Genomic DNA, 23,232 nt, shown 5'->3' on the forward strand with positions numbered 1-23,232 from the left:
GCCAGTGCAATCACTACTATCGTCCGGACACGAAGTTGAACATAGCTCTGAACACACTTCTGTCTCTCCTGCCCTCTCATGGCTGCTGCTGGTATTGACCCTCTGTGGCTGTGTTGTAGTCCTCCAGGACACTTTGTAGGTATTCAAACGTGGGTCTGTCCTCGGCCTTGGGCCGCCAGCAGGTCCCCATGATCTCATGGAGCTCAGCAGGGCAGCCGTCTGGGCAGGGCATCCTGTAACCACGCTGGACATGGGTCATCACCTCACTGTTGCTCATGCCTAGAGATCGAGGAAGAAAGACAGGTTTGTCAGTGTAATTGGTCTCATGTTTTCGAATTCTCGATTTGAAAAATAAATACATTTCAATTTATTTTGCTTATTTGAGGAACAATGCCTTGTGATTGCATGTTCACAACAATGAAAACATTTAAAGACAGTTCCATGGTTTAGCCAGTAAATGGCAGTCACTGCTCTGATAATGGCTGTGACCGTGGTAAAGTTGGTTGGAAGTTGGATATTCAACAGACATTCGGACACCCGTATGTTTAGGGACCATCAACAAATTACACATTTAAAATTTCAAAAGTCAATAGCTTTTCAACAACATGAACTAAAAACATAAAAAATGATGTTGAACTGTTCAAAATGTATGCATACACATTGCACAGCCTTTAGTTTTTTCATTTTCACTTCACACTATTTTCAGTGAATTTATGAAAATCTGAAACTTCAATAGCTTTTTGGTCATGTGACTTATCATCCTCAAATTCGTTTCAGAGTGTTCATTGACTATGTATACATGTTGCACAGCCTTTAGTTTTTTTCATTTTCACTTCACACTATTTTCAGTAAATGTATGAAAGTTTGAAACTTCAATAGCTTTTTAGTCATGTAACCTATCATCCTCAAACTAGTTTCAGAGTGTTCACTGACTATGTATACATGTTGCACAGCCTTTAGTTTGTTCATTTTCACCTCACACTATTTTCAGTGAATTTTTGAAAATGTGAAACTTCAATAGCTTTTTGGTCATGTAACCTATCATCATCAAATCTATTTCTTTCACCTCACACTATTTTCAGTGAATTTACGAAAGTTTGAAACTTCAATAGCTTTTTGGTCATGTAACCTATCATCATCAAATCTATTTCAGAGTGTTCACTGACTATGCATACATGTTGCACAGCCTTTAGTTTTTTTTTCATTTTCACCTCAAACTATTTTCAGTGAATTGTTTACTATTTCAAACTTAAATAGCTTTTTGGTCATGTGCCTTATCATCCTCAAACTAGTTTCAGAGTGTTCATTGACTATGTATACATGTTGCACAGCCTTTAGTTTTTTCATTTTCACCTCACACTATTTTCAGTGAATTTTTGAAAATTTGAAACTTCAATAGCTTTTTGGTCATGTGACTTATCATCCTCAAATCTATTTCAGAGTGTTCACTGACTATGCATACATGTTGCACAGCCTTTAGTTTTTTCTTTTTCACCTCACACTATTTTCAGTGAATTTTTGAACATTTGAAACTTCAATAGCTTTTTGGTCATGTGACCTATCATCATCAAATCTATTTAAGAGTGTTCAATGACTATGTATTCATGTTGCACAGCCTTTAGTTTTTTCATTTTCACTTCACACTATTTTCAGTGAATTTATGAAAGTCTGAATCTTCAATAGCTTTTGATAATGATAAAGATGATAAGTCACATGACCAAAAAGCTATTGAAGATTCAGACTTTCATAAATTCACTGAAAATAGTGTGAAGTGAAAATGAAAAAACTAAAGGCTGTGCAACATGTATGCATAGTCAGTGAACCCTCTGAAATTGATTTGAGGATGATAAGTCACATGACCAAAAAGCTATTGAAGTTTCAGACTTTCATAAATTCACTGAAAATAGTGTGAAGTGAAAATGAAAAAAAGGCATTGCAATGTGTATGCATACATTTTGAACAGTTCAACATCATTTTTATGTTTTTAGTTCATGTTGTTGAAAAGCTATTGACTTTTGAAATTTTAAATGTGTAATTTGTTGATGGTCCCTAAACATATGGGTGTCCGAATGTCTGTTGAATATCCAACTTCCAACCAACTTTACCACGGTATGGCTGTGGTAGCGAGTTCACACCAATGGCAGCGAACCGTAGCCTCTTCACCAGCCCCACGTGCAATAAACATGCATTTGCCTACATTTACATTATATTACGTATTTAATGTTTGTTCCAAAGGAAATTCTCACCTGGGTAGGGCATTCTCCCGTAGGTAATGATCTCAAACAGCAGAACGCCAAATGACCAAATGTCTGATTTGATGGTGAACGAGCCATAGTTGATCGCCTCAGGAGCTGTCCACTTGATTGGAAACTTGGCTCCTTCAAGAAGTGACCATAACATGAGGAACAATATCATTACAATACCATAGGGCTGTTTATGGAACAGACAAAATAGGAATAAAAAAGTATTTCACAGGTACATTGATGATTTATTTACAGAATTATATTATCTTCCACACATACAGTCCCCTCCACAATGACTGGCTACCCTGGTAAAGATGAGTAAAAGGGCTATAAGAACTTCACTTTTTGGTGAATTAGCTTCATCTCACACTGCCAACAATTAGAAAAATCTAACACATCCCTCACAGAAATAATTATATTTAACATAATCACATGTGCCACAATTCCCTAGACCCTAGACATTCTTATAAACAAAATGTATCAGTAATTTTAATCCATTTAGATTTAACTTTTTGAAGTTGATCAGAGTGTTTAGTCAAGCAGCAATATAGGACTTCTTGTTTCACTAGAGAATAAATATGAGGTGACTCAGAGGCCAAATTCCCTGCCAGAAAAGGGCCAAAAGTCCTGTTTGGATAGTCTTTTTGCAAAGGAAGGTTCCTTACTGAGTGTTTAGGAAAAGACAATAGGACAGACTACCCGACTACAGCTCCATTCAGTCTTCAACATGAGAAAGGTAAGAGAACGTACAAAAGGGAAAAGTGTGTTGTCCTTCATAAGTCATAAGGGAACGGCTAATAAAAATAGCTACTAACCTGAAAAGGCCCGTATATACCATTGGAGCAATAATCAATACGTTCAGATCGACTGGAACTGTTGGGCAGAGGACCCAAGTTTATTCTGCCCCCACACACAGTGTAGAGGATAATAAGAGAAGCGAAATAATCCCCAAGGATCACAGTTGGAGAGTAGCCTTTTGGGGACACCAAGTTTCCAAAACTACCATTATTATATTATTAAACTACCAACTATTATTTTCAAGGCATGTCAGAAAAAAAAGCCTTTACTGTAATTTTAACGACAAAATAAGTTCCTGGAGTTTAACCACAAATAGAAGTGCCTGGAGTTTAACCACAAATAGAAGTGCCTGGAGTTTGCTAAATGCTATTGGGACTTTGTCTGGAACCGTGTTCTATTGTCAGATTAAACTAAAATGGAGCTCTCTTGCAACAAATTCTCAAGGTGGGTTTGGTGTTAAAAGAAGGATGACTGTACTGCAAAGAACCTGATCCCTGCTGTTGAGTATGGTGGAGGGTGTGTGGTGTGGGGCTGGGCCCTGCTGTTGAGTATAGTGGAGGGTGTGTGGTGTGGGGCTGGGCCCTGCTGTTGAGTATGGTGGAGGGTGTGTGGTGTGGGGCTGGGCCCTGATGTTGAGTATAGTGGAGGGTGTGTGGTGTGGGGCTGGGCCCTGCTGTTGAGTATAGTGGAGAGGAATAACTTTTTCTTGGTTGAGATTTTAGTTTACCCTCTTTGGCCGTGTACATGTCATCGTCGATGATGCGCGCCAGGCCAAAGTCAGCAATCTTACAGAGCAGACTCTCAGACACCAGGACGTTTGCTGCACGCAGGTCTCGGTGAATGTACTTCTTCTGCTCGATGTAGGCCATCCCCTCCGCAATCTGTCACATGCACAGAACCACTCTCAAACACAAGACCACTTTATGCATGACAGCTCTCATGACAGCTGACCCTCCCCCCCCCGCCAAAGAGACACACACACACACACACACACACACACACACACACACACACACACACACACACACACACACACACACACACAAATGCAACCACAGCCTAATTAACACGAAACACTTTCTTTTGACAGATTGACACAGATCTGAAGATTATAATTTATTCATCATCACATGTCTCACATAATGTCTAGATAATTAAACATAGGCAGAGTGTTCCTGTGACTAGTTACCTGTGCAGAGAAATCAATGAGTTTTGGCAGAAGCACCTTCTTCCCTCCTGGGCTCTTGAGGAAATCTAATAAACTCCCTGAAATCAAATACACGAAAGAGGGCATCAGAACTAATCTGCCGGTCTATGCTGAACTGCTGGTCTATACACATGACAGGTGTATGAACAATGTGTAAGATCATATGTTATATCGATATACTGGTGCCAGCAAATTGATGTTTTTTTTTAACTAAATGTAGACTTGAACTGTTACTAGATGTACTCTCTGTATGCCTGTTTCTACTTGACTTACGCTATCCTAGGGTTAATAACTTCTCATGTTGACACTGCATGCAGGTAATAAAAACACTCTGAGCCTATGCTGTCACTGTCCATGTAATATTCTCATAACTTATATAGTGTTTTTTTTTTAATTAAACGCTGATAAATGGGTCTGAGCCCACAGAGCTTATGTTATTAATCTGTTTGAATGGACTGCGTGCCGTCTACTAGCACAGACAGCAGCTTGGCAGAGTGTGTGAGAACCACTACCACAGACAGACAGACAGACAGACAGACAGACAGACAGAGTGTGTGAGTACCACTACCACAGACAGACAGACAGACAGACAGACAGACAGACAGACAGACAGACAGACAGACAGACAGAGTGTGTGAGTACCACTACCACAGACAGACAGACAGACAGACAGACAGACAGACAGACAGACAGACAGAGTGTGTGAGTACCACTAACACAGACAGACAGACAGACAGAGTACCACTACCACAGACAGACAGACAGAGTGTGTGAGTACCGTTGGCCATGAACTCGGTGATGATGAAGATGGGAGGTGTCTTGGTCACCACGGCGTAGAGGCGGACCAGCCTGTCGTGCTGCAGACCCTTCATCAGATCAGCCTCCAGCATGAAGGCCTCCACCGTCATGGTGCCCTCCTTCAGGGTCTTCACCGCCACCTTCGTGGTGTTGTTGTACATCGCTGAGAGAGAACAGAATAACAAACATCGAAACTGAAATGAAGCTTAGCGTGAGTGGGTGGGTAATACTACATTTCATGTTGTTTCTTTCATGTAGTTAACTGTGACAGTGTGCAGGCCAGCTCTGTGGGGAGGAAAGGGAAGTAGACTATTCTCAGTTCTGTGACTCAACGGTATCAGGCCAAAAACAGCCAAGCACCCACCCATGTCCCTACAGACGCCTTCCACTGCCTGACATACGCACACGCAATGGAGAAAACGGGCCAAGTCTGTTAACAGACCTGACCTTGTTCCTTTCTCTCTTTCTTAGTTCCTCTGTCAATTCCTCTCTCTTTCTCTCTCTCTCACTCACTCACTCGTTCCCTTTCACTCACATATCACACATCCAAAACTCACCCAGCCACACCTCCCCAAACTGTCCGGCCCCCAGTCTCTTCACCATCCGTAGCGTGTCCTTGGAGATCTCCCAGGCATCTTTGTCCCAGGGAGCCTGAACCGATGGCTTCACACAGGGATGTCCCAACTTCCGGCAGAGTCCAGTCGCTTGTTCTCCTACATTTGAAAGAGGCAGAAATAACACACCAGACCCACAAAGACAGAAGCTCTGTGAGGTGTACTGAGACTTACCTTTATAGTGCTGGATCAGTTTGGTAAGGTCTACGAACGAGACGCGAGGGGAAATGTAGAAGCCTCCGCTGTCAAGGTTACGAATCTTGTAATGTTTGATTATGTCAGAACTGTCTTCTCCTATGTCTCTAACTGACAAAGAGTAGGTCCCTGTAATAGGTATATAAATAGCGTTAGGAATTGGATGTCCTTGTCTTGCCTTGTGAGGGTGGCTTTAGGATTCCACAGTGTAACAGTGTAGTAGTGTGTCAGACCTGATGTGGTCTCGCTCTCGCGGATGAGGAATGCTCCTGGTCTGTTGGCCGGAGCCAGAAGCTGCCTCTCAGCATCTCTTCGAGTGATATCTTTGTAGAACCATCTGAAACACCATTAAGAACACCACTCTAAAATCATGGAGCTCACATGGTAACTTCAACTCAATGGACGTTTAATGTAACATTATATCACTGCCCAACTTCAAGGCAATACTAGCTTGAAAATGTGTATGATCAAGCAAATATTTGAATACTTGACCTCAGCCCTCTAAGTAAGCGTGAGAGAGGAAAGAGAGAGAAAAAGAGAGAGATAGCAGTAGCACTAGCTTGACTCACTCTTTGGTTTCCAAGCTCTCAGCGGCAGCTACATAGTTGGATGGGATCAGTCCCTCCTTCCCAGTCGTCAGAGACTTGGCCGTCCACCACTCCCCCACCCTTAAACACATACCATACCACATCCATCTGTTTGTGCAGGAGCATGTGTTCAAGAGAGTGTCTGTGTGGGTACTTCCATGCGCTACAGCGTCTGTCTCTTACCCGTGCGCATCTACTTACTCTGACAGGATCTTCATTTTTTCCCCTTTCTTAAATGGAAGATCCCCTTGATTTCTGCCTTCATATGGGTACAGAGCAGTCACCACCTTATCACCCTTTGGCTCTATGTGAAAGAATACACACAAACACACACCTTTTTTGTCATAACAATCACATGATCACCTCTCCTGTACAGTTAATTCAAATAGGACTTAGACGCAAAACACAACCAGGGGAGTCATTACCATTTTTCTTGTGAAGAACCTGCCCTGGTAAAAGCCCTTTCTATGGAGAGAGCAGGAGAGAAACAGAGAGAGACAGTATTCAGTGTGCGGTCAACACTCTTATTTGAATATCTTTTAAATATTTGCTAAATTTGCAACCTTCTGTGTTTGTCTGTGTGTGTGTGTGTGTGTGTGTGTGTGTGTGTGTGTGTGTGTGTGTGTGTGTGTGTGTGTGTGTGTGTGTGTGTGTGTGTCTTTGTGTGAGTGTGAGTGTGTCTGTGTGTGTGTGTGTGTGTGTGTGTGTGTGTGTGTGTGTGTGTTTGTGTATGTGTGTGTGTGTGTGTGTGTGTGTGTGTGTGTGTGTGTGTGTGTGTGTGTGTGTGTGTGTGTGTGTGTGTGTGTGTGTGTGTGTATGTGTGTGTGTGTAAAAGTGTTACCTGGCTACGGGTTGTGGGGTCTAAGCTGTATCGGTCCCTATCTGGCTTTGCTGCACGGGCACGCGGAGACTTTGGAATTTGGGGCCCTGAGCCAGCGCACCCCATCCTTTTAAGAGGAGAGAGGGATGAGGACAGAGGGATGAGGGATGAGGAGAGAAGGTGAAAGACGATGAGTAAGAAGAATGTGTATGAAAGCAGTGGATGAAATCAGAAAGGAGAACGGAGGTATGGTGAGATGTGTCACAGCAGGAGCACAAACAGACAGAAAAGGCAGAAAACATTTTTCCAGCAGAAAAATGAAAACATGAAACAAGGACAACATTTGTCCAGCAGAAACCAGGGGAGAAGAGGGCAACGTATATCACTATCATCACTACATCAACAGAATAGGAGTTCTCTCATAAACAGAAACCTTTAAATAGATTTTTTATTTATTTCAAACACTCCATACATTCTCTCAAAGATGCAATGAACTAACCTTTTTTCAAGGATCGTTGTTAGCACACCAAATGTTGAACACTTTTAACGGCAACTATGAAAACAATCTATATAAGACAATTTTTAGATTCAACTTCAAAAACAAGAGGAAAACTGAAAATCTCACGTACCCATAAGCTAAGTTCTCCCAGTCTTTTCACGAAGGTATCCTTACCACGATCGTAGCAGTCTTTTTCTAAATTATGTTTCTGCCATAAAATTTCCAGCCCAAGGGCTACAGTTACTGTGTCATCCAGTGTGCACTGTGAGAGACAAACTTCCTGATACTGTATGCTGTGTGTTTATAATGTATTTGCATAATAGCATAATAACGCTCCAGTGCCCAGGATCCCCGGGGAAAAGTTCTGCACCTCTGCCTTGCGCAGCTGGGGCAAAGAACGCCTGATAGCATCAGAAATGGGGAAATGCCGTTTCTTACAATGGAACATTTTAAAAATGGTTGTGATACATGATATTTTTACAGAATAAAAAAAACTTGCACTGATCAGGACATGTACCTTAACCATCCACCAAGTAGGCCTATAAATTGACACCACTAATAGCGCTTTAACATTGTTATGGTATGAAGTTGAGCAGAGGCACAATTACAAGTAAGGATAAATATTAGAAGGTAAACTGAACGTGTATGAAGTACTTTTTCTCTGTGCTCACTCTATAGTTTATGACGCTTGAACTCATAGAGAGATTTGGGTCAGGAAAGAATAGTATAAACAAGCCAAAGGCATTTCCTGGTGACTGCTTCAAAAATGAAGACTGGATGTTTCAGGGTTAGGGTAAGATGTTTCAGGGTGCCAGTGGTTATTGTAGAAGAATGTATAAATGTATCTCTCCCTTGTACGTCGCTTTGAACAAAAGCGGCTGCTAAATGACTAAATGTAATGTAAATGTATAAAAGCACAACAAATACCCTTCTGTCTTCATCAACTGCAGTTTGTCAAACCAATGACACAGTGCATTTTCACATATCTTCCACATAGGCTACTGAACATGAAAATGCAATGTCCTCCGCTGAACCAGGCATTATCTATAATTTATTGACATTTTAGTATTTATTCCAAAATGACGTTTGTTGGACTACTTTGTGTCCAGTGTATTCTTATTTAAAGATGTTATATAAACTTCTTATTTTGAATGACTGATGAATGGGAGTGGGAGGGTATGGATGAAGTCTTGATGAACAGTAGGGAACTTTTCAGGTTTTTAGGAACAAGGTTGGAGATCAATTGGGGTCATTTGGGGCTTTGGACAAAAGGAGAAAGGAGTTGAAATCAATTTGAGATCGGACAGCGAGACGTGTAGAGAGGCTTGCGGGAGGGGATATGTTCAGATAAGTTCTGGTCAATAATAACATGGTGTTTAATAATTATGATATTAAAGTAACGCTTTGAAACAATTTTACACTTTTTGAGGTATGGTTGTATAGGCAGATTGTTTTGGTACCATCCTCAAATCAGAGATGGGCAGTATTCCAATTACTTGTATTTGAAATACTAGTTAATTTGCTTTTGAGTATTTTGAAATTTGTATTTGATAGGGCCGATAAAAAATCGAATGTAATTTGTAACAAAATACTTTAGAATGGAGTAATTTTGTATTTAAAATACTCAAATTACTTTCTCCAGTGTTTAGACAGAAGGAGATTTTTTTCTGTCGGATTCTACCTGAATGTCATTGTCGAATCAGTCAATTTGCCAAAAGTGTTGCTTCTTATGGCCCGCCCCTTTTTGGGGCGAAAAGGAAATCACCCCAGATTTCTCTCATTGACTCTCATGTTAAATCAATTTTTTTCACAAAACAGGGTTGTGGTCGAAAACTTAGAAAGCTGTCTTGATCCTTGTCAATTTATCTTCATTAGTACACCGACTTAAAGGAGGTTCTTTCAAAGAGCGAATCGAGTTGTTGCACTTAACGTTAGCCATCTTGACACAATGTGACTTGATGAAAGCCGTGTGATGGCCTTATACGCAATTAGAGCTAAGGTCCGGGACGCGATCTGGCACTCCGCGCCTGGGCGAGACTCTCCACTTTGTGAATGAGTGCCAGATCGCGTCCTAGGTGAGGCGCGCCTCATTCACAAAGTGGAGCGTCTCGCCCAGGCGCGGAGTGCCTGACCCACGTCCTAGGTGAGGCGCGCCTCATTCACAAAGTGGAGAGTCTCACCCAGGCGCAGAGTGCCAGATCGCGTCCTAGTCCTTACCTGGCAATTACGTGTGACAAAACACGGTGGGGATAGCCCTCCCGGAAGCCATAGAGATTGCAATGAGAGCCCTGTGGCGGCGGTTATAAACATGTAAAAAAGGATACGGAACCACTGACATGGGCCCGTCATAATAGCCTGCACCTGGCCCCGTGGTTACTATGTTATGCCACTGAATAGCCCAAACCTGAATGTTCTGCTATACCAAATTGTGAGAAAACTGAAAATTCTGAAAAAGTATTTCCTGTATTTTAAAAATACAAAATACATGTATTGTATTTTGTTACATTTTCTGGCAACAGTATTTTGTATTTTATTTTGATACATTTATTTGAGGGGTATTTTGTAGTTTGTATCAAAATACATTTTAATGTATTTTTGCCCATCTCTGCCTCAAATTCATTTTGATAGCATATGGTCAAGTAAATGACAGATAAACACCTGTGTCTTTCCCATGTAGCCATCCAGGATATGCTCTATGTATTTCTGTGTTCCGGGCTGGAATACCCTGCAAAAATGGAAGAAACTCAGCTACACTGCCCAAACACACCAGTTGGTGGGTTGGCAAGCTTCTAGCAGAGTCAACTGGGCTGTTGGTGGTGTTTGCAAGGTTTTTGCACACCTTTTAGGTAGTTAGCTAGCTTGCTAGTTTTGGAACACAACTCCTTATTGCAGCTTTAATAGCCAAAGTGATGTCATCAGGTGTAAACAACACAGCTAGACAATGTGCTCTGAATGGTTTAGGGCCTTCTGCCACGACATTTGAGTTTAGGAATCAAGCAGCATGAAGTTGTGAGCAGTGTTGGGCAAGTTACTGAAAATTAGTACTTAGTTACAGTTACTAGTTACTTCTTTGTGAGTGTTCCAGATGTTTCTGTCTTTGATGCAGACTAGCGAGTTGTTCCTCTTCGTTTGGCTTTTCTTAGAAGTATATCAGGATACCATCTGTACAGCAATTTGTTATGCTTAACGTTTACTTTAAGGGTAGCATGCATAGAGGTCAAAGATTCAAACACAGATCTTTAAGTCATTTCATATTTTACTTTTGGATGACTGTTGCCTAGGACGTAGGTTTGCATATGGTAAATAGGGACTAGTCACAACCAAAATTTGGGACAGACACAATTGTCCCCACCAATATTTTGTTAATTTGAATTGCACAATATATTTGCAAACTCATTTGTATTATTATCTATACTATGTTCGTCGCCCAAAGGAGTGAAAAATAAATGTCCAAGTTTTCCAACGCGCCCTCGAGCCTGGGAAATAAGATGCAGGCTATGGCTTTTTTTTCATTAGTAGTAAGGAGCTAAGAACCGCCGTTGTTAGTTAGCTAGTAGGCTAATGTTGCGTTGTAAGGTGTATTAATAAAGTAGTAGTTGCACTAAACTAAACTGTATTCTTAAGCTAGTAGTTCAGGAGTAATACACGGACACGTCATTCCTCATTCCTTTCTTTACTTCTTCTCAATTCCGAATCATCTTCTTTCATACTAAAACATCTTACATTCAACGCATAGTCGCCACCTAGTGGTGGTGCGTTATAGAACACAACATTCCCCTTTTACTTAAGAATGAAACTTCCATCACAACAGGGGAACATACAGGCAGATCATTACCTAGAAGTTATCAGAAAACTAACTGTAGCAATCTAAGGTTTAACAAGTAAGATTTAAGTAACAACAGTTACTGTCAACAATGTTAATAGTAATAGACAATGACATGGAATTAAACACTATTAAGTTTCATAGTAAGACAGAGAATAGTAGTAAAACAACAACAAAAACTCTTCAGTATCAGTGTGTCTAGATCTTTAGTATCAGTGTGTTTTTAGATCTTTATCATCAGTGTGTTTAGATCTTTAGTATCAGTGTGATTTTAACGCGGGACGAAGTCCTCAAGCCAACTCGGAGGCCGTCTGACACGAGCAGGGGTGTGAGAGTTCATGGCATCAGGTTGGTCAGGCTCAGGGACTGTGTAGTTGTCACTCACAGCATCTGGTGTAGAGCATGTAAGTGTCTCTGGTGACGCAGGGGCATGGTATCCAGCAAGTCGTGAGGAATGCCATTTCCTACCATCAGATAAGAGGAAGGTGCTAGGGCCAACTTGCTTTGATATCACCAGTGGCTTGGTGTAGTGTGAGTGAGCCTTTGGAACATGAAAAGGCTTCCGGACACGCACTCTGTCCCCTTCTTTTAAACATGTAGCGCGTGCTCCACGCCGGGAGTCAGTGTATGATCTCATTTTCTCCTGACGGGAGGACACTCTCTGGCGAAGCACATCAGTGTCAACGCTTGTCAGCGGCGGAGGTAGGACACGGAGGCGTGTGCGCATCTGTCTGCCATGCAACAACTCAAAGGGTGACAGTCCAGTTGTAGCATGTGGAGTGGCACGATACACTTGTAGGGATTGTGTCACTGTAGCTTTCCAAGGCTTTTGTAGCAGGATGGCAGACTGTACAGATGCTCTCAGGACGCGATGGAAGCGTTCAATCGCTCCATTTGCTGCAGGATGGTAGACTGCTGTACGTATGTGCTTAATGTCACGTTTTTTTAGGAATGAAGCAAACTCTGAAGACAGGAATTGGGGCCCATTGTCTGACACAATGGTTCTTGGATTTCCCAATCTACTGAAAACTGAATCCAGAAAAGTTACAATGTTGGCTGTAGTAGCCGAGGGCGTGAAAGCGACCTCAGGCCATTAAGTGTGGTAATCTGTCAGTGTAATTGCATAACGGCAGTCCGGTGTGGCACTCTCAAACGGGCCTACCACATCAACTCCTAGCTTCTCCCAGGGCTCTGCAGGGAACTCAACCGGTTGCAGAGGTGCAGCACAGGGAGCAGCAGACTTATCAGAGTCCTGGCACAGGCAGCAGCTCTTTACCTGAGTGTTCACCAGATCATCCATGCCTGGCCACCAGTAGACATCACGCAGGCGTTGCTTTGTTCTTACAATGCCCTGATGACCCTCGTGAGCAAGGTCGACCAGAGTGCAGCGTAGGGCGACATGAGCAACAAGCCTCAATCCACGAAAAGTGTGGTCATTCTGCACCGACAGTTCATGGCGCAGTCTGTAGTATGGGCGCAGGACTGTACCCAGAGCAGTTGGGGAAGGAGGCCAGCCATCAGCAATCTGCGCACGCAGTGCACAGAGCTCGGGACAGGAAGCAGACGCAGCAGCAAACTCACTGGAGGAGACAGCAGACAGGTGATCAGCAGACAGCATGGCTACGAACTCAGGCTCCACTTCTGGCTCATCAGCAGCAGAGGGAAGAGGCAGGCGGGAAAGACAGTCAGCAGTATTGTTCTTTGCACCAGGTACATGAGCAACATCATATGAGAAACACAGCAGGCGTGCGGACCAGCGAGCGATACGCATACCAGCGCGGTCAGCTCCTTTTGAAGTCAGGAGGGTGGTCAGTGCCTGGTGATCTGTACGTAGTGTGAATCGTCTGCCCCACAAGTAAGTTCTCCATTTCTCTACAGCCCACACGCACCCTCTTTCGCAAAGGGCCTCTTTCTCGACTGTTGAGTATTTGCGTTCAGCAGGAGTGAGAGTCCTGGAAGCAAAAGCGACTGCGCGCTCAGTGTGGTTGGGTTGGATCTGTGAAAGCACGGCGCCAAGGCCGTAATCAGAAGCGTCAGTTGTGACGATGGTAGTGAGATCAGGGATGAACAGAGCTAGGGCTGGGCTCTCCACTAGCAGCTTTTTCACAGTCTCAAAACTGTTCTGTGCATCATCTGACCAGCTGAACTCGTTGTCCTGGCGAATGCACTGACGCAGAGGCTCTACTACTGTGGCAAAGCTCGGAATGAACTTACTGTACCACGACAAAAGTCCCAGAAAAGAACGCAACCTGCCTGCATCAGTAGGAGCTGGAGCATGTAGAACAGCAGTGATGTGGGCCTTGTCTGGCTGAATGCCTTCGGCAGTCACAGTATGTCCAAGGAAAAGCAGACTCACACTGTTGATGTGGCATTTTGATGAGTTCAGTTGTAGCCCTGCATCTTTCAAACGCTGTAGCACAGCTTTCAGTGTGGAATCATGTTTAACTTGTGTGCAACCCCATACAATTACATCATCAAGGTAGTTAGCAACATTAGGAACGCCTTTAAGTACAGTGGCCAGCATCTTCTGAAAGGCAGATGGTGCAGAGGCCAGTCCATAAGGGACACGGCAAAACCTAAAGAGTCCTTCGTGCGTGATGAAGGCAGTCAGGTCACGACTCTCCTCGTGCAATGGCAACTGAAAGTATGCACTCTCCAAATCAATGGTGGAGAACACTGTGGCCCCGTGCAGCAGGCTCAGCATCTCATCAATGTGTGGGAGAGGGAAGGAGTCCACAACCACAGCCTTGTTGGGCTCACGCAGGTCCACACACATACGGATCTTACCAGACTTCTTTTGGACGACCACAATTGGAGAGACCCAGGGGGATGCATCTATCCTCTCTATCACACCTGCATGAAGGAGATGTTGGATCTCAGCGCTTACAGCATTCCGCACAGACAGGGGTAAGCGGCGTAATTTTTGACGTACAGGCGTGGCAGTATGGGACACTTTCATTTATGCACAAAACCTTTTGCACAGCCAAGGGTGGATGTAGGCAGAGGAGCAGTGGTCATGACAGGAGCAGATGTCATCGCAGCAGCAGGTTGAACAGCAGCGCCTCTGAAGCACAGGCTCAGGCCATTGATCAAGTCCATGCCTAGCAGAGCAGTACCAGACTCCACGATGAAGAGGGAAGTTTGGCATGTAGCATCATTCCAGGACACTGTTACTGGTAGACAGCCAATGACTGGAATAGGAGCACGAGAGTAAGTCCCTAATTTAACTGTAGGAGGCAGCACATGTACATGTTTGAAATGTTCATCGAACAAGCATTTCGGCAGAATGGACACAGAAGAGCCAGAATCCACTGTGAGCTCCACAGGCACTGTAGTAGTTGCAGTCTCAATGTTAACTGTGCATTTAATTTTGTCAGAAACAGTGTGGTCATGCAGATAGAGAATCTGTACTTCAGGCATGTCAATTTCACGCACAGAACGTGTTCCGGAGGAGCGACACACTCTGGCAAAATGTCCTGATTTATTACATGTCTTGCACTTGACAGAGACAGCAGGGCAGGATGCATCATTTGCAAGATGTCGGTCCGATCCGCAGCGGTAACAGGTTCGTGAAGAAGGTACGGCAGGACGAGCAGGAGGACGCGAAAAAGCAGCAGCAGCAGACGTTGGCTTTGCAGAAGGAGGTTTATGGCGGCGTCGTGCAGACGATGTAGCAGACACAGCTTGCACAGGTGCCACGCGATCGCCAGCAATGCGTTTCGCTTGTTCACCAGCAGCCTCTATCTGGGTGGCAAGGTTAACGGCTCTCTGCAACGTTAAATCTAGCTCGAGGAGCAGCCTTTCACGTATGCGAGGATTGTGCACGTATTCCACTAACTGATCACGAAGCATTTCGTCTAAGTTAGCACCAAAGTCACATGTATTTGCCAAGTCTCTTAAAGCAGCAACGTACTGTAGCACAGATTCATGAGGGGCTTGAACACGCTTTCGGAAAGCATGGCACTCAGCCACGACATTCCGTCGAGGAATAAAGTATTTTTCAAGCGCTTTTATAGCGGCTTCCAGAGTCTCACATTGATCTGGCAGTGTGTAAAAGAGTCTCTGGCACTCAGTTCCAAGGCAGTAAAGAAGGAGTGCACGTTTGCGAGCATCTGGCCAACCGTTTGTATTCGATGCTACCACTTGCAAGTAGTTGTTGGAACATCTTCAGCCACGTTTGGAGAGGTAATGCAGGTTCTCCTGGGCTTAGCAAAAACGGTGTTGAAAACGGTGTGGAAACAGACATCTTTAGTCTTGGTGGGTACGTAGACTCGTCGCCAATTTGTTGCGTTGTAAGGTGTATTACGTTGGAAATGGATAGGACATACTCTCCGCAAACCCGCCTCAAATGTAACAAGGCAATCTTTGAAGTGGAACCCCCAAGGAAAACGGAAGAGAGGACGACCAAGAAGTTCCTGGCGCAGAGAGGTGGAGGCAGACACCAAGCGGATGGGCTACACGTGGGGACAGCTGGAGAAGTTATCGCAGGACCGGGATGCTTGGAGAACCCTTGTTGACGGCCTAAGCCCCAGTAGGGGTAAAAGGCGATGATGATGATGATGTTTAATTAATAAAGTAGTAGTTGCACTAAACTAAACTGTATTCTTAAGCTAGTAGTTCAGGAGTAATACACGGACACGTCATTCCTCATTCCTTTCTTTACTTCTTCTCAATTCCGATTTCCGAATCATCTTCTTTCATACTAAAACATCTTACATTCAACGCATAGTCGCCACCTAGTGGTGGTGCGTTATAGAACACAACAGCTAACTACCCATACAGTGCAAACCTGCTAGCCTAACATCGCCACCACCCATTCTACAATGGAAACATGTTTTGAAAGTGGTTGCTGTAGACTCGACAGTGTAGAGCATGTAACTTTTGCTTGTATTTAATCTATCCCTAGCGTCTGCAATCTTTCGACCAGTGTGTTAGCAGCAGCTGGACTTGTTGAAGCCAGAAGGATAAAGCTAACCTGCCCACATAATGTCAACTGGGCAGTCAACTGAGCAGTGGCGGCTCCTGAAAAAATTCTCAGGGGGGGCAATTTTTTTGAAAATGATTAAGGCGACCTATTTAGTAGGTACATTAAGTTATCCGATTTACTCATACAGCAAAACCTTTTTGTCCACTATTGGCAGCAACCAACAGTAATATCTCCCCTCTTTCTACATAGCTAGAGTAGCAAGATACAAGTGGAACGCTATGGAAGACACATTAAATGATCCCACTTTTTCATTATCCACACGTCTCAAATGTTGTATGATGTAACCTAGCTGAACAGGACACATGATATGTCCACTAACAACATAAAGAAGGGGGCAACTTACGTCAAAACCAACGATATTTATTGACTGATCTTGAAAGTATTGGCTTACAAAAGCAAAATAAGTCATCACATAAAACATTATTTAAAGTTAGTTCACATTGTGAAACCTATGAAAAGTGACAGTGGTATATAGATACAGACCGCGTTAGCCACTTCACGGCCGCGATTTTCTTTTGTTCCAATTTCCCTCCCTTTGTAGAAAACTGTTGAATGGATACTTTTGGTCTAAGGTTTTTTGGTCAATTTATCTTCAATATTACGCTGACTAAAAAGAAGTTTCTGTCAAAGAGCGGATGAGTTGTTGTGCTGAACAGGTGCCATCTTGACATGCCTTTGTCGAAGCTGTGTGACGTCCTCATTGCATTTTACCATAGGCTTTTGCGTCGCTTACTTATGACTAGACTTGGAGGGGCGAGCCCTCCCGGAAGCCATAGAGAATGCATTGAGAGCTCTGTTTTGTGAAAAAAACGCATTTAACATGGGAGTCAATGGGAGAGGTCTGGGGCGATTTTCATTTCGTCCAAGATCGCCCTGAAGGGGCGGGGCCATTTGAATCACGACTCTAGGCTGACTGAATGACTGTTACCTGATTCGACAAAGACATACAGAGGCATATCAGACGGTCTAGTGGTAGAATCCGACAGAAAAAAAATATGAAATTTACATTTACATGTAGTCGTGCAATTGAATTTATACATCAGGAATTATCATTTTTTATTTTTTTATTTTCTTCCTTTTCCCATAGGCAGTGCGTCGCCCCAATCGCCCTTATGGACGAGCCGCCACTGCAACTGAGCATGGTTAGTGTCTGTATTAAATTGGTGAATTGCTGTGCAGGAAAAACAGCAGCCTGAAGCTACAGATGTAGAGCAGGGTGATGATGAATCAGCATCAGGGTTTCAGGTGAGACGTGAATTGTCCATTTTGGTAAAGATTGCATTAAATTGCTGTTTTTAAGGGATGTTACCCATGAATGTTATCATTCACACTGGCTAAAAATCGGGATGCCCAAATGTATGCATCATATTATTCATTAATACTTTATTTCATTGCTCAGAAATCCAGTACAGATGATGTAGGCCTAGTACATCTCCATAAAACCTTAAAAATCCATGTACTTCTCATTAGGTCCGTTTTACATTAAGGCATAATTTTAAAATGCATTCAGGAAACTCAGGAATCCAGTGCAGATGAAGCAGCAGCTGGACCATCAGGGCTTCAGGTAAGGTCTTACTCATGGCATTTCGTACAGAATGAAATACTGTTTTGTATGAACTAAGGTTTTATTACAGTGCATGAAATGCCCTGTATTGTTATTCCTAGGCATTTTTAGGTTTCCTCCGGTAGTAGGTAACCTATTGTATCTGTATTATTCTGTTAGTACCATAGGAGTCAATCAGTGTGGACACATGTGTCCAATTTCCGATTTCAGTCCGATTTAATTTGAATATTGGACACATGTGTCTCCCCAGAACTAGATTTATTGTGTCCGACTTGAGTCCGACTGGACTCCGATGTAAACCCCTGGACACACGATTCGATTCCGCTGGTAATTGGACTGGGCGCGCATGTGTCTCTCGTATCTGATTCAAATTTTACAACGTATTTACTGTATAATCAACGGTAGCAGATGTAAACATTCCGCATTTGATTTGAACTGACGTGGCCAAGATCTAGATTGGTCACTGCCATGTGCTTTGAGATAGAGCAGTTAACCCCCCATGGAGACCCCATGGAGAGAATTGGATGGGATCGGAGTGCTGCCATCATGTGCCCGCACTAACTGGCAGCCCCTAGAACCATATGGTAACTTTTTGTGAAATTTGGCACACTCATTAAGGACAGTCCCTTCTTCATTCACACCAAGTTTCATGGCTCTCATTACACCACTCTAGCGCCACCAACAGGTCAAAGTTGGACTTTTGTAACACACGCAACTTTTGAACCGTATGACCGATTTTCAAAAATGAGGTACCGTTGGATTCCCTGGAGCAAGACGAATTAAACCCACCCCATGGCGTCAATTTCCGGTTATATAGATTTTCCGCTATTTCCGGTTTTATCAAAAACCTTTGAAAGCCTACTCCTCCTACAATGTTTGGCAAATCTTCATCAAAATCACCAGAGATGATCTTCAGACCTAGCCTCACAAAAGTTATGGACAGAATTTTGATCCTCACAACCGTTTGTCCGGTACAGCCACTCAAATTCAGCTGAAAAGTCGCCAAACAGGAAGTGAAGTCATATCTTGGCAAATCTTTGTGAAATCAACACCAAACTTGATATGTCACTGGAAGACACTACAACATACTACAACATAAGGCAACTTAATATCTTAAAAAATGATTGATATAAAGCAAATTGGATACATTGTTAACGCTAAAATAATGCTTTACACATCAACAGGTCAAAAAGTGATACTCTGATTCAATCACAAGTTCATGAAGACACTTGAGAATGTTAAGTAGGCTACACAAATCTGAAAAAAAGTTGACTGTAAGATGAAAAGTGGATTTTTGGTGAATATTTGAAACATGCATGCTTGGCTAATTTCTAGGGTGATTTTCAGTAGAAGGTCTCTCTCTCTGCTCCTTTGCTCCTCCGCGCGTGTGCGCTCCAGATTCTCTCTCTCACACACACACACACACACCAGTTTCCGTTGTCCGGTAATTACCGGACTTTGTCCGAAAAAAAATTGAAATGTCCGAAAATATTAGAGCTCACCGGTCAAATTGTCTGATTGGAATTTCTTAAAAATCCCGTTTCGCAAACACAATCTGAATTTGACAACAATCCTAATATTAAGGCCTATAAAGCAAACGTGCACTGCCCTTATTAAGTGTTAAAGGAACAGGCTAATCTGCCGTTAAACAACACGCATATGCTGCATTTTAAATAAAGCACAAACCCTCGGTAACAAACAAGGAGCGAACATGGCCAAGCAAACTAGCCTTAAAAGCTTTTTTTCAGAGGCCAAACGCAACTGATGGCAGGGTAAACCGTCTGACTACCTGTAGCTATTACCTGCAGTGTTGCGTCTTTCATTTCATTTTACTGTCTATGCCCGTGCGCCGAAGTTGTGTAGGATCCGAGAGCGGTATTGCAGACAGATAGAGATTTGGAAAAATTATAGCTCGCAGCATATTGAAAATACGAACTGAACAAGTTAATTTTTTGGAGCTGTGAACTTTTGAATTATAAATTATGAACTGAACTAGTTCATGTAGAAAGTGAACTTTCCAAACTACCTGAAGATGTTCGAACAGCTTCACCAGAGAAAAGGCCGACATGTCGGGCGTTTAGCGTTATGGAGTGACAAGTTATCTTAGCTAAGGTGCGAGGTAATTGATAGTCACAGTAAAATGTTCTGTTAGCATTGCGACGCAAAGGATTCACAAGAGGGTCGAATAGGCTAATTTTAGAATGAACATAGTCAGAGCAATGACCATGTTGCGGCGCTCAATTTAACGCCACAGCAGGTTGCGATTAACGGACACTTATTGACGCGCATCACACACATTAATGTTTGTTTTTTTTCCCATTGTAAACTTAAGCAAATAAACATGTTGCATTCTAAACTACCTGATTATGTTATTATTTAAGCTACGCATGCCGTCAGTTTTCTTCAATAGGCTAATTTAGAAGCAGAAATAGATATTTGGCCGGCTTATCATTAAAATGTCCGGCAAATTAATACTCTGCCGGTCATTTTGACCGGCAACATTTTTCTCTAGCGGAACCTCTGACACACACACACACACACACACAGGGACAGGCTCCTTTGACACGCGCAAGCACACACACACAACATTTAAGGAAATGTAGGGATGACCACACCCCTTCTCACTCTTAGCTTGAAGCCATGGCCCTTGAGGATCTTCAAAGTAATGCATTTGAAATGTAATATCCCATTGGCATGGATCTTTCTATACAGTGACAAATTGTCACAAAAATAAATTTTTCCCTGGTTCGCAATGTGTCTGGAGGAGGAAACCGCCATCGCTGCTTGCAGCTATATTCTTCTTATTACAGTGCATGAAATGTACAGTGCTTAACGTAGAAACTTCATTCAAACTTTGTCGCGTAGGTCTTGTAAAGGACACTTATGCTATGTATTTTTCACTTTTCTAAACTTTATACTTTTTAAGATATTAAATAAAAACGAATCAAAATTTTCCCATTGACCTACATTGGGCCATTATGACATCATAATAGGGTCTTTAAACTGGCTTGCACCTGTGCTTCACTGACACCTGCGCCAAATCAAAGGAATCTCTTCTCTGTCCCTCTCAATTTAACTGTAACTAGGAACATTAAGACACCTTCCATTCTCTACTTTTTTTTCTCTCCATCTCTCCATCTTTCTCTCTATCCCTCTCAGTCTACTTTCTCGCACACTCAATCTCTCTTCTTCACTCCATTTTTATCTCCTTTTTTCAATATTTTCACTCCCTTTTTCTCTTTATCCAGAGCCACTCTTGTTCACTCTTCTTTCCTTCTTCCACTCTTCTTTCCTTTCTTTTTCCACTCTTCTTTCCTTCTTTCACTTTTCTTTCCTTCCTTCACTCTCCTTTCTTCTTTCCTTCTTTCACTCTTCTTTCCTTTCTACTTTCCTTCTTTCACGCTTCTTTCTTTTCTTCTTTCCTTCTTCAACTATTCTTTCCTTCTTTCCTTTCTTCACTCTTCTTTCTTTTCTTCTTTCCTTCTTCCACTCTTCTTTCCATCTTCCACTCTTCTTTCCTTCTTTCACTCTTCTTTCCTTCTTTCACTCTTCTTTCTTTTCTTCTTCCTTTCTTAACTTTTGGATTTCATGCACTGGTATTTCCTTCAGGAAATGCATTTTCTAGTTCTTCTTACCTTTTTCTGCGATTAATTCAGCTCGAACCGCTTAACTTAGAAACTTCGTTCAAACTTTGTCACGTAGGTCTTGTAAAGGATACTTATGCTATGTATTTTTCACTTTTCTAAACTTTATACTTTTTAAGATATTAAAGAAAAAGAATATCAATTTTCCCATTGACTTACATTGGGCCATTATGACATTATAATAGGGTCTTTAAACTGGCTTGCACCTGTGCTTCACTGACACCTGCGCCAAGGAACCTCTTCTCTCTCTGTCCCTCTCAATTTAACTGTAACTAGGAACATTAAGACACCTTCCATTCTCTAATTTTTTTACTCTCCATTTTTCTCTCAGTCTACTTTCTCTCACACTCCATCTCTCTTCTTCACTTTATTTGTATCTCCTTTTTTCAATATTTTCACTCTCTTTATCTCTTTATCCAGAGCCACTCTTGTTCACATTTTTCTTGTCTTCTTCCACTCTTCTTTCCGTTCTTTTTTCCTTCTTCCACTTTTCTTTCCCTTATTTCCTTCTTCCACTCTTCTTTCCTTCTTTCAATTTTCTTTCTTTTCTTCTTTCCTTCTTCCACTCTTCTGTCCTTTCTTCTCTCTTTTCTTCTTTCCCTTATCCTTATTTCACTCTTCTTTCCTTTCTTCTTTCCTTCTTTCACTCTTCTTTCTTTTCTTCTTTCCTTCTTCCACTCTTCTTTCCTTTATTCGCTCCTTCTTTCACTCTTCTTTCTTTTCTTCTTCCTTTCTTAACTTTTGCATTTCATGCACTGGTATTTCCTTCAGGAAATGCATTTTCTAGTTATTCTTATTATGTTTAAATCAGTTCCAAGTTCCATAAGTTAGTAGACACATGTTCATTTATTTTAATAAAGTTTGCCTATTCAACATAATATCAACTAAGTATATAGGGGGGGGGGGGGTGTTAGTGTCCCTACCAATGCTGAGACCAAACCTACGCCCTTGACTGTTGGATTCATTCTTGTGGCGTAAACCTGTGAGTACACAGGTTTGCATAAATACTGGATACTGGCACCAAGTGGATAAACAAGCTCACTGCAGATTGTCACAACTGACCTTCGTACCCCCCTCTCCCACTTTCCCTGGTAAACATTATGCAAACACACTGCTGCTTCTGCATTCCTCTCCTCCCCTGTAACAACACAATGACCTGAGAAAACAACCTTACTTCATCAAAGAAATCTACAGAAATATGTTTATTATTTTATGAACCTTTTCAAGATTATATTTATGTTCAGTTGTTTTCATGAATGTCATTTGTATAGTACTAGTAGTTTTGTAATGCGGTTTGTAAGTTGCTTTGGATAATAGTGTCTGCTAAATACCTGACCTTTACCTTTACCCTTTAGTAGTAGTAGCAGTAGTGGTAGTAGAAGGGTGGCAGGAGTGCTAATTATGGTAGCATTAACAATAGTAACAACAACACAGCAACACAGCAACACAGGTA

At 42.3% G+C, this 23,232-nt stretch overlaps 1 protein-coding gene across 1 annotated transcript; it reads right to left on the reverse strand.

Annotated features, from left to right (window-relative positions):
* Positions 1-76: 76 nt before the first annotated feature.
* Positions 77-7,388, reverse strand: LOC308378588 (tyrosine-protein kinase Lyn-like; the record flags this gene model as incomplete). Its single annotated transcript, XM_080855527.1, has 12 exons — positions 77-279; positions 2,247-2,378; positions 3,769-3,922; positions 4,231-4,307; positions 5,027-5,209; positions 5,604-5,759; positions 5,835-5,984; positions 6,089-6,192; positions 6,425-6,523; positions 6,644-6,746; positions 6,868-6,907; positions 7,284-7,388. The coding sequence occupies 12 exons, from the start codon at positions 7,386-7,388 to the stop codon at positions 77-79; spliced, it is 1,506 nt and encodes a 501-aa protein (XP_080711653.1).
* Positions 7,389-23,232: the final 15,844 nt, after the last annotated feature.

The sequence above is a fragment of the Sprattus sprattus genome (assembly GCF_963457725.1).
Source record: "Sprattus sprattus genome assembly, chromosome: 17".
In the NCBI taxonomy this organism is placed as follows: domain Eukaryota; kingdom Metazoa; phylum Chordata; class Actinopteri; order Clupeiformes; family Clupeidae; genus Sprattus; species Sprattus sprattus.